At 44.8% G+C, this 12,094-nt stretch overlaps 2 protein-coding genes across 15 annotated transcripts in view; one reads left to right on the forward strand and one right to left on the reverse strand.

The window, feature by feature from the left end:
* Nucleotides 1-1,955, reverse strand: part of TMEM71 (transmembrane protein 71) — a 29,341-nt gene extending 27,386 nt beyond the window's left edge. For 6 of the 9 annotated variants that reach the window (XR_008320771.1, XM_053313638.1, XM_053313634.1 and 3 more), the window contains exons 1-2: nucleotides 1,557-1,583; nucleotides 390-466 (exon numbers count right to left, since the gene is read on the reverse strand). The gene's annotated coding sequence lies outside the window, so the exon portion shown is untranslated. Of the gene's footprint in view, nucleotides 1-389; nucleotides 467-1,556; nucleotides 1,584-1,609; nucleotides 1,870-1,919 lie in introns of those variants that run through there. The other 3 variants (XM_053313636.1, XM_053313635.1, XM_053313637.1) reach the window with 3 other exon arrangements.
* PHF20L1 (PHD finger protein 20 like 1) overlaps nucleotides 1,940-12,094 on the forward strand; it is a 70,528-nt gene continuing 60,373 nt past the window's right edge. For 5 of the 6 annotated variants that reach the window (XM_053313624.1, XM_053313626.1, XM_053313628.1 and 2 more), the window contains exons 1-2: nucleotides 2,106-2,259; nucleotides 6,941-7,054. In XM_053313624.1, coding sequence (XP_053169599.1) covers nucleotides 6,972-7,054 — 83 coding nt within the window. In that variant the 5' untranslated portion in view covers nucleotides 2,106-2,259; nucleotides 6,941-6,971. Of the gene's footprint in view, nucleotides 2,069-2,105; nucleotides 2,260-6,938; nucleotides 7,055-12,094 lie in introns of those variants that run through there. The other variant, XM_053313625.1, reaches the window with a different exon arrangement.

The raw sequence follows: 12,094 nt of genomic DNA on the forward strand, positions 1-12,094 counted from the left end.
CCTGTCCCCCGAGTGTGCCAGCTGCAGTTGACACATGATTAGAAAAATGCGGTTAATGGAGCGTTGGCTCTCTTAACCTTATTTAGCAGGGAGGCTACATAGGCGGACTCGCCCTCCAGCCCAGTGTTTCACATGAGTGTGCAAAACCAGGCTGGGCTCCCTTAGCCCAATTTTGCACACTCGTGTGAATAGCCTCATTCGTTCTTATCCTTAACCCGTTTTATTTCTTCGGTGCTTTGCCAATATCCAAGGTACGTGTGTATATATCTTCCAAGCCCAGGGCACAATGATTCTAATGCAAGTGTAACTGAAAATACAGCCAAGTTTCTTACGGCAGCTATTAGAACAAGGTCAGAGATACCGGACGAGGCCAGGTTGTATTAACTTACGTTCAATTCTGAAATTTACAAGAAGGATCTTAAAGTTGGTTTTGAGGATCAAATGTCGAGATCCGAGAAGGACTTGTCTGAAAATGATGAAAAATTAGTCTCTAAGATGTATAAGTTGCTGCTTTTGGAGGAGACAAGAGATGAAATGGTTAAAACAACTATGATAAAATGGGCTCAAGATGTGGGTCATAATATAGATATGGTAGCGTGGGAAAAATTATGGGAAACTGATTTAAAGTTCACTCCATGTTATACTTTAAAATAAAATTATTATAAGATGATGTACAGGTGGTATTTGGCACTGAAAAAATTAGCATTAATGTATAAAAATGTTTCAAACAAATGTTGGAAATGTGGACAATGTGAAGGAACATTTTTCCATATGTGGTGGTCATGCGGGAAGGCAAAGGCCTTTTGGGATATGATATATAATGAACTGAAGAAATTTTTTAAATGAGTTTCCTAAGAGGCCAGAATCCTTCCTGCTGGGAATAACTCAAGGAGAGTTCTCCAGAAGAAATTTAACATTTTTTATGTATGCAACCACAGTGGCTAGAATAGTACATGCGCAAAAATGGAAAGACAATAAAATGCCCTCAAAAGAAGACTGGTTGATAAAAATTTTGGAATATGCTGAGATGGCAAAACTTACAGCACTCATAAGGAATGAAAACTTAGAATGTTTCAAAGAAGATTGGGAACCATTCTTACTTTACTTAAAAGAACTATTTTTCCAATATGGACCTTTCATCAGGGTTTGAAATTTAGTAATTACAGCAGGTTGGGTAGGATAAAATCGAGTTTGCAATGTGGAGTATATATGTTTTGAATTACTATAGCAATGGTTTATATGTATAGCTAACATGAATCGCAGAGATTGGTAAGCGGGAAGTCAATATTTATTTAATTAAATGTAATTAGATTGTTAAGATATTGTAAAAACCAATAAAATTTTAAAATGCAAAACTTAAGTTCAATTCTATATTGTACAACCAATTCCAGAAAATACATACAAGTTGTAAATATTTTCTGCAATTTGTTGTAGAATTGGATTCATGGTTTTTAGTTTTGTCTGTTTTTATTTTGGGGTTCGAAGTTTAAGTATTGTTTCATTCACGGTCAGTAGACGGAAATAAATGCGACTTTTTTTTTTTTAAGTAAACAAACCCTATCAAAACATGCATCAACTTCCAGTTCCCCTCAGAGAAAGAAAAATATACATTTCATCTCGATACTTCCGGTTTTTATTTGAACGCCGAGTTATGCGTGGTGGGGCGGCAGTATAGCATCCCATGGGCGGGGGGAGTCACTCTACCAACTCCCCGAGTTCCTGTGTCCTAGTTATTTGCATAAACTTATCAAACAAAACAAAAGCGCGCAGCACTTAAAAAAAATACATTTAAGTCTCCTTGCTGAGGTTCGCCACGCACTTTCAACGGGCATCCGGAAGTGTATACAGTGTTTAATAGTGGTGGTTTTTCCCTCGGCCGACTTATTCCTCCCACCCAAGCCCGAGATGCGCGTGCGCACTTGTCGCCAACCACCGCTCTTCAATGCTTGTCGCTCGAAAAGCAAAGCCTTCCCCCCTCATCACGTGACGACGGAGGACGTCGACGAGAAGGCGGCGGAGGAAGTGGGCATGGCCGTGCTCTGCTGGGCTTCGGCCGGCGCTGCGTCGCAGGGAAGTGACGTAGGCTGTCGGCGCTGGGGGGCGAGAGGCGGGGCTAGGCGGAGGGGGTGATGGGGCTCTCCGAGGAGGAAGCGGGGGGGCCGAGGCGGCTCCGGCGGCGCGGCTGACCGACCTTCCCCGGCGGTGGACCGAGCGGGCGGCCCGTCCCCGCCGAGGCCCGGGCGGGGCTGGTGGTGGCCGGTAAGAGAGGGCCGAAGCCGCTGGGCCGCCCCCCGAGAGCGCCGGGCCTGGCTGGCTGGGTCGTTCGCCCGCTCCTCAGGGCTGGCTGGGCCCCCGCCGCGGGTCCCCGGCGGAGCCTTCGAGGTCGGCAGCGCCTCCTGCCTGGGCTGTCAGCTGCGGCCTCCCCTCTGCAGGGGCTTCGGCGGCGATGGCTGCTGCTGCTGCTGCTGCCGACTCCGGCCCTGCCTGCCCGGCTGCGTCTCGCCTGGGGGTCTTTCCCACTCGTAGGGCAGGCTGGGCCGTGGTCGGCGTGGGAGGGCTGCTTCAGAGAGCCGTGGTGTGTCAAAGTGAGGCGGGAGAGAGATGGGTCGCCACGGGGCAGAGTGGGGTGAGGGTCGAGGCGGGTGGTGGGTTGCTGAAATGGGGGGCTCTCAAAGCCCCACTGCTTTTGCAAGTAGTCTGGCAGGAGCTCCTCATTCCAGTTCTGCCCTTACCTGGACCCCCCAGGCCTGGGCCACCCATGGGCAGCACCAGGGAGAAAAAAGAGAGAGCGGGCACAGCGGGAGCAAGGTTCATTTATGGGTGGGCGAGCTGAGTCTCCCACACCATCCTAGACAGAAGTGGGTGTGCATATGTGTGAGGGCAGCTGCCCTTGGGGCCACCTCTAGGGTGCCTTCTTGCTTCCCACTTTTCGTCCAAGCCCATGGCACAATCCCTCTTCCCCACGCCCCACTGCAACTAGCCCGAGTACATGTCACTTCAGTAATGGTGTACTCTTCTCCGGCTTCCCCCAGCCTTCAGTCCCCTCTCCTTCCTCTCTTGTCTCCTTTGTGTCAATATCTAAATCGCAAGCTCTTCTGGGCAACAGCTTCTTATTCTTTTCAAATTGCCATGTCTACAGAGAGCACTATTTATATAATATAATAAAAATGAGATATGTTTTATAAATGGTCTCTAACAATCAGGAAGTGGCAGATAATCCTTTCAATGAATATTTTCTTTGTTCTTAATGTCCATAACATGGGCTTGTTTTCTTGTGTCTGATCGCATACTGGTCCTCCGGGACTTAAGGTGTAGGTGGGCTGGAGCTCTGGGATGTTTGGTTCAGTGTTTTGGACCCAGACAAGACCTAGGGTGGGGCTGCAGTCTTCCTTACGGTGCCTTCTAATTAGAGTTTTGCTCCTGATAGGTATTTGTGTCCTGCCCCTAATGTCAACTGGATTATCTGAGATATTTGTGTCTCATGCTGAGACCCAATATTCTTTTAATGCAAACTGAGATTTGGGTACTCAGACAAACTAGGGTGTGATGATTTTGTTCCCAATAGAGACTGGGTATTGAGTAAAGGTAAACTGTGTCAAGTCAATTTTGACTTCTGGCATCCGCAGAGCCCTGTGGTTTTCTTTGGTAGAATACAGGAGGGGTTTACCATTGCCTCCTCCCGTGCTGTATGAGATGATGCCTTTCAGCATCTTCCATATCACTGCTTCGCAATAGATTGCAGGGATTTGAACCAGCAATTTTCTGCTTGTTAGTCAAGCATTTCCCCACTGTACCACTTAATGTGACGGGGGTGGGGGGGCGGTGGAATTGAGTAATGGCCCACAAATAACAGCTTGGCTTACTAGCCAAGCATTGATCTCCTGCTCAAAACCTCCCACTCTAAACACATGCACAAACTCCCAGCAAACAGATCACTTGCCCCACAAGCATACTTCCAATGCACACTTTTAGGAGTCCACTGCTGGAAAATCCCAGCAGTAGCAATATTGTATGCATTTTCAAAACAGCAATTTCATCAAACTGAACAAAGTAATGTGTTAAATCAGGCTTTATCTAGTTTAATGTACACAAAATCATTAATTTTTACCTTATGGTTTTTTTTTTACTGCTTTTTCTTTTTAATTTTTAAGGGCCATCTTTTTCATTCTACAAAAAAGTTTTATTAAAAGTTCTACTATTATATGACATTTACATTTTCTTCTGCAAAACCGAAGAAGTGTATGGATTTTAGCAGTAAGATGCTTATTTTAATTTCCTATCCGAGAAATTCTATTACAAAAGTGAAGAATGACAAGCAAGATTTTCAAAAAGCAAGAGTGCTGTGGCACAACTTTTTTGTGGAACATAGGAAGCTGCCATATACTGAGTGAGACCATTGGTCTGTCTAGCTTTGTATTGTCTTCACAGACTGGCAGCAGCTTCTCCAAGGTTGCAGGCAGGAATCTCTCTCAGCCCTCTTTTGGAGATGCTGCCAGGGAGGAAACTTGGAACCTTCTGCTCTTCCCAGAGTGGCTCCATCCCCTGAGGGGAATATCTTACAGTGCTCACACTTCTAGTCTCCAATACAGATGTGCATGAAACCAGGTGGTTGTGATTCAGCGGCGCTGGGGGTGCATCTTTAAGGGTGGGGGAAGGTGCACTTACCCCTCCCGCCGCATTTCCCCCACTGGTTCTCCGTTTTGTTAAAGCCCCTCGGGCCAGCGCCGCATCTCCCGGAAGTGACTGGAAGTAACAGGCGTGCATGCACGCGACATGCACGTTTTCCCAAGCTAGAGCAGTGAAATTCTCTAGCCTTATCCATCCATTTTGCTGAATGTGCATAGAGGTGTCTGTGCACATTGTCATATTTTTGTGTGAATGACTATACATGCATTCAGGTTCCCTGAAATCCAGGGTATTGATAGGAATAAGACTTTTGCCTACAAGGTTTTAGAAAAACTATACTCTGCACTTCTATTCTTCAGGATTCATAATAAAACCAGACTCTCTCTGCATGCAAATTCCATTTAGGGCTCTGATAATGGTCTCAAAGGTTCTATTAAATCTTTTGAGGAAAGATCACCCTTTAAAAGAGCAGAGGGAAATCTGCTATATTCCAATTCAGCTTCCAGCTGCTTCTTTCTATAAGCTTTGCTTTCTTATGATATTATCCTAAGATTCCCATACTGTGGATACTTGCCTACTATGTATATGCAATTGAAATCAGTAGGACTTCTGAGTAAGTATACCTAGGTTCAGGATGTAAAGCACACTGACTGACGTCCAGACAATGAGTTGCGCAATGGGAATTCTTCCATTCACATATAGAGTGGAGGGCAGTTTTTGGCAAATTTGCCTTTTCTCTGCAGCTCCTGTGCTTCATGTAGGTCTGGGAGGCACAGGTGGCTGCTGAGGGAAAGTGGAAATGCTGAAAATCACCTCTACCCTCCTCTCCCTTCGTATCATTCTTAGTCTGGATGTTGACCACTGAGATTTAACACAGGCTTTCTGTCAGCTGTAATGCAACTTCTACATTTCTAGCAAGCTCCATAATCCTGTAAAATGTTACCATTTCTAAATGTTTGCTCTCTCTCTTTTATTCTAAAGACCCATTCTAACCCCTTTCTCTATCAATCCTTCCAGTGTTTCCTCTAACCTTTTTCATATGTGTGCGGAATGAGTTTTGTTCTGGGCAGCAGTATCAAGGCTGTGTGCGCGCACATGCATTCAGAGTGGGGGCCTTCCTGATTCAACCTGAGTGGGATCTAAAACTGAGTGGACATCAAAAACCTTGTGTGCGCACGGACATGTGCACACCTTACAGGGAGCACTGCATCCCTCTCTCTGTCTCTGATCTTCAAGTTCTTCCAATCACAGGGTGCATGCTTCTCTTTCCTTTCTGTTTTTAGCCTAGAATCCTTGCTCGCTTTGATTAGCAAAAATCATTGGGCCCATCCTCAAAAGCTGCTTCAGACTGTCTTGGCCGTCTTTCTGCATCTTCAGCATTTTTGCTAAAGGTCCAAGTGAATAGTGAACTTTAAAACATGCTTGTTGAGCCTCATTGTTGGCTCATTGAGTGTGTACTCACCGGAGTTGGAAGGGGCAATCACCAAATGAGCCTACGGGATTTTATGTACATCTGGACTGCTAGGTCTTATGTCAGTGACTCTCCTGCATCCATATTTGTAGTGGTGCTCACTCTTTCTAGGACGCAGAGATTTGGATCTTGTTCCTGTTCTTGAGACATTCCACATTCATGTTAACGGTTTGAAAGATCTCATTCAGAATACAGGAAATACCCAACTTACAAATGGGTTGTGTACAAAAAGTTAAAGTCAGATGTTAATATTTTGGAATGTGTATGCGTCCCAAGAGTGACAACTTGTTTGCATGTGCAGGTTGGCATTTATAAGTTGTGGACTTCCTTAGTGTAATATGTTGTAACTTGGGGAGGGCCCATAACACATTTCATCATTTGTTACAGCTCTTGGGAGACACATACAACCTTGAGCCAAGGGAGCTGTTTCTCAGGCAAATTCGATTAGGTTATATGAGATAATAGAGAGCAGCAAAAATAGTATATCAGGACTGGTGTATGTTAAGAATCCCAAAGTAGATACAGTTGGTGTTCTGCATTTGATCATTTATGTTGCTTGAAAACCTGGAAGTATGTGCAGTCAAATCTAGATCTGGCAATTCTTTTTGGAAAGATATAGTGAAGTGATCATGGCATGATTACCCTGCTGATAATCATCAGCATTCATCAGCTTATTGGTGCCTCAGTTTCTAGGTTTAGTATTTGATTGTGTTCTTTTTTTACCCCTTTTTGGAGAAAAGGTATGCCTGCACTCCTGCCCTTTTTCACAGTTTAAAAAAATGTAGGAACATTGCATTAAAAGTTTCTTCTGTGGTGATAACACTTTTGTTTTTTTCCTTCTAGAGCTAACAAGAGAGGAATAGAAACTGTCAAGATGAGCAGAAAGCCTCCAAATCGTCCTGGGATCACATTTGAGATTGGTGCTCGTTTGGAAGCACTGGATTACCTACAAAAATGGTATGGAAACTGTTGCCTATAGCAGGTTTGGGGCAGAGATGATTTTGCATACAAACTTACATTTATGTTTAAATGTATTTTCACTCTGTCCAGAATGAAACAAAGTTCCTTCTTCTGAAAGAACCATTAAGGTATTGAAGAGAGATGGGTGGAATGATTGGTGCAGAAAATAACACAACCAAAATAAGATGCAGATTTACATGGCTGGTGATTATTTTTAAGTGCATTGAATGATTTCTAGTGCCACAGGAATGATTTATCTTTCCTGTGGGTATTCCGTTAATAGCAATATAGGAAACACCCTTGGCTCTCATAGAGGCCAGCTTTGGCCTGTGTGTACTGTTGGGGCATCCCTCTTCCGCCCCCCCCCTTCCCAGGAGTGCTGAAAGACCTGTGTGCCCTGAGAGGAAGGCAAGAAAGGAGGCGCCCAGGCGGGCGAGCTCTTGTCCTCAGCTCCTGAAAAGACCCACATCCTGAGACATTTTATTAATCTTATGTAATTTCTTTGTTTTAATATTGTAAGCCACTTTGGGTGCCTTTGTCAAGGCAGAAAGGCAGTATAGAAATGTAACAAATAAGATACTGTAGAAAACAAGCAATTTTTTTCTTTGCTATGGGTGAGGATGTTTGATAGGGTTGTATCTAGATGAAGGAATATTTGAGTTGCACTGCATGATGTTGGTCGGAGGGCAAGGTACTCTGTGTACCAGCTAATGCCAAATGCTACTGTGTAGCTCCTAACAAATACTGGAAGGTATTTTCAGCCTATGTTCTGCCAGTTGACTGATTCTCTATTTGCTTCAGAGTCAACGTCCTAGTTTAAAGCCCCTTGCAGCCTGGGACCTGCACACCTTAGAGAGCACTTTCCTTATATCAGCCCTTGTAGTAGCTGCTTCAGTTCAGGAGCTCTGTTGTGTGAAGGGAGGTCAATTGCGATGAGAAATGAGAATTTTAGAGTGGTTTCTCTGATGCTGTGGAATGTTTCTCCCTCACTAAGGTGAGAGATTCTTCCTCCTTGTCTTCATTTAGTAAGGGTTACACTACTTTTTTCTGTTGGTATTTGCCATATCTGGTTAATTAATTTTGGTACAGTTGAGTGGAAGGGTTTTTTGTTCTTTTAAATTGATAGTTTGGTTAATTTATGTATCCTTTTGTTGTGATTGCATATTGGACATTGTAGTAAACTGTTATTGTAAGCCTCTTTGAGTGTATGGAGAAGCCACTTGTGTTACATAAATACAGATTCCTGCTCTCAGTGGACATCTCTCTTCTTGTTTCTGTCGTAGTTGAGACACCATGTGTTCTACTCTCTGTACACAAGGCTCCTTTATTAGAAGAAAGATTTGGCTGGGGGCTGGATTAGGAGGCACCTCAAATTTCCTCTCTGGAGTCTTTTTCTCCCCTGCCTCTGCAGCAAATGGTGCAGGTCTCCAGGTGTGCTACCCTGCATTGTTAGGGGGATGCATGAGCTGGTTGGGCAGCTGATAGTATGTTGAGGCCTTTGAGTATGTTGGATGTGTGTGTCAGCATAACCGATCCCTGGAATGAAGGGGCGTTGATACGGGAAGAAGTGTGTGAAGTTACTTCATGCACATGTTCACCCTTTCACTCATTCATGCCCTCTGAAGCAGTCAGAGATGGTGGTATCCTTCTAAAACGGTGACTGTGACAGTAGTGGCCAGTGCGGGAACTGCCGGGGTGGCAGCGAGAGGCACCTTTAAGAGTAAATCAGTCACTGCTTACCTCTGCACTCACCGCACCTGAATGCTGCTTGGAGCAGCCGCGCGCAGCCCAGCACCCGCTGTGGCGGGGGATGATGTCCGCTACTCGCCTGGCCTCTGTGGAGCCAATTCCCTCGCTGGCAGCCAGCTGAGTGGCGGAGGCGATCACCCACCACAGAGGATGCTGGGCGGCACACTGCTTCTCTGAGCAGCATTCAGTGCAGTGAGAGTGGAGGTAAGCACCGACTGATTTACTCTTAAAGGTGCTTCTGGCTCTCCCACCCCCTGCTGGCAAAGCACCAGTCACTACTGGACTGTGATGTTTATCATGATTTGGCCAAAATCATATGCTGAGAATAGGATGGCAGTCCATCCAAGATGTGGCAGTAGTGCTTGGTCTTGCCCCGAATCTGAGGAAGGGGCAAAAATGGTCCCGCCAGGGCAACAGCGTACCTCCTTGCTGCCCTGGTACGCTGCGGACTGGAAGTGGCCGCTGCACGTGCTCATGTCATGATCGTTTTTGAGAACAGTGCCAGCGGGGGAACGTGACATGTGTTTGTGTAAGAGCACCCTACCCAGTCCTTAAAGTTACTGCACCGCCCCCCCCCACCTTAGAACTGACAGTTGCCGGTTCCGTACACATCCCTAGTGTAGACCAGGGCTGCACAACCCTCCAGTTCTTGTTAGACCACAAGTGTAGTGTCGGCACTACTGAGTAAGATGGACCAGTGGTCTGACTCTGTATAGCCTGCTGACTGAGGAAAGAGGCACATTTTAAAAGTGGTGATTCTTTTACCGTATTTACCCAAATAGAAGAGGACTGATAATTTAAGATGACCCCCTTTAAGCAATAGAGGGCAGATACAGATTATACCTGTATTTTAGGGAAGTGCATGAAACGTTTCTGCGTCAAAATTTGGCTTGCCACAGCCAGAATGTTTCGGCAGGAGGCGAGCGGTAGCTTAAAGTCGCAGGTCCTTAACTGCTCCTCCACCGCCCCACTGCCCTTCTGGTCGTGGTGCTGTGCTGCTCAAGACCGTGTGTGGCTGCTTCCCTGTTCTCAGCAGCCTGCGCATGGGAGCCATGTGAGTGCCAATGCCATACGCAGGCTGCTGCGATCAGGGAAGCCACTGCACATGGTCTTTTGAGCAGCACAGCGCCATGACCGGAACAGTGGTGGGGTGGCAATGGAGCAGGTAAAGACCTGCATGCTTGCTCCTTAAAGCTACTGCTCTCTATGCCCTGCCCCTGCCCAAAAGGTTTTGTGTGCACCCCTACCAGTGTTCCCTCTGACAGGGATTCCCAGATGCTGTTGACTACAACTCCCAGCATCCCCAGCTGCAGTAGCCTTTGCTTGGGGATTATGGGAGTTGTAGTCAACAACATTTGGGAATCCCTTAAGATTAAACCCACCCACCCCCAATTCCTAACATAGGAGAACCAGGAAAAATAACGTAGTCTTGGATTCAGGTACACACGGTATATTAGGCAGAGGGAGAGCAACTGTACCTGTCCAGCCCAGTACAGCATCCCACTAGTAGCTGTGGCTGGGTGTCTTCGTTATGTATCTTTTTAGATTATGAGCTCTTTGGGGACAGGGATCCCTTTTATTTATTTACTATTTTCTATGTAAACCACTTTTAGACGATTTGTTCTAAATATTCATAGTACTAGTGCCATAAGAAAACTTCCTGGGTCTCCATCTGACTGAAAATAAGCAAGGTTATGTTTGAACTATCAAACTCCACCCCAGCTAAAGTTAGCCATGATAAAATCCATAGAAACCAATGGAATAAGGTTCCCCCAACATCAGCCATGTAGTTTCAGGAGGCACAAGTGGTTGTAGAGGGAAAGGGGAATCACTGAAAACTGCTCCCACCTTGTGACTCTGATATGTGGGCACTCTGACGTTGGCCAAGATGTGTGCAGGGTTCTCTCATTTTTTTTCATCTGTGTACGGAATGAATTTTGTTCTGGGCAGCAGTATCAAGGCAGGGTGTGCACACATGCGTTCAGAATGGGGCCTTCCTGATTCAACCTGAGCAGGATCTAATGTGTTAATGCTGTTACTTCCTGAGTTGTGTTTTACTTACGTCTCATAAATCCCACTGTTGCATTTGAAGTGCAAACTCACTACCTATGTGGTTGCTGATTTTTGGCAAAGTAGCTTCATCCTTTTTGTTCTGCCCATAGATTACTAGTACTGTGAAGATTTGTATGCATTTTAAGCCTGGATAAATTAACACATGGTTCATGGTTTGCATGAAGCCCAAGTAATGAGTTGGTTGAAGTAGGCCCACCAGATTTCTCTGAGAGGCCTGTTAAGCCCCTGCTTCTTCCTCTCCCATTGGACTGCACCTTGCTGCCCTTCTCCAGGTTGTTTGCTGACACCTGAGGTCTGGATGCCATAACTTCTTCTGCAGATATGGACATGCATTTGGTATCATAAATATGTCATCTAGAATTGGTGTATTGGCAGTAATCAGGGACAGGCAATGCATGGGATAGGTGCCAGCCCAGGACACCAGGTTGGAGTTTTGGTGATTCTGCCATTGAGAATGTGAAGTATTTCCATCTGAGACTTCACAGATAAACCTTTTCCCACCAACTAACTCCGTCCAATAACTGTTTCGTTTTTCCAAACTTCTGTATTGGGCTTTTAAAAAGAAATGAGAGCATGGTCAGTTTTTTTGGTGTTTAATTTTTAAAAATAAGCTTAGCTAGTCAGGAATGAGTAACTTGAGCCCTACAGTCTTTTCCCTATATTATGCTATAGCTTTATGATATTTACCGTATTTTACAGACTATAAGACGCTACGGACTATAAGACGCACCTTAATTTTAATCCAGTTTTTCAGAGTTTTAACATATTAAATTGTTAAAACATATAAGACGCTCCTGAATTTTGGTGGATATTTTTCGAGGAAAAAAGTGAGTCTTATAGTCCATAAAATACAGTATAATGAAATTGGGCTGAAATGGGGTCTGCGCTCTGTTTAATCAGGAGAAACGTTTGCTGGTTTGGCCAGCTAAAGCTTTTATATGTGAAAGTTCTAGCAAAAAATCCTTTGGGATAGATTTTTATTCCATAACAAAATAAAATCAGCTGTTATTCCTAACATTGGTCTTGTAGTTCTTAGAAACAGGACACAGTTCTTGGTGTCAGCCTGTTTGAGAGATGTATAAACACACGTTTATAGAACAAAACTATAACTGAAATGATTACATTAAACTAAGCAAGAGGTTTTCTATAAAATACTCATTTTTTAAAAAAGTGTATGCTGCTTCTAGAAACATATCTGGCTTTGTCAAATCTCAA

The sequence above is a fragment of the Hemicordylus capensis genome, chromosome 4 (genome assembly GCF_027244095.1).
Source record: "Hemicordylus capensis ecotype Gifberg chromosome 4, rHemCap1.1.pri, whole genome shotgun sequence".
Lineage (NCBI taxonomy): Eukaryota > Metazoa > Chordata > Lepidosauria > Squamata > Cordylidae > Hemicordylus > Hemicordylus capensis.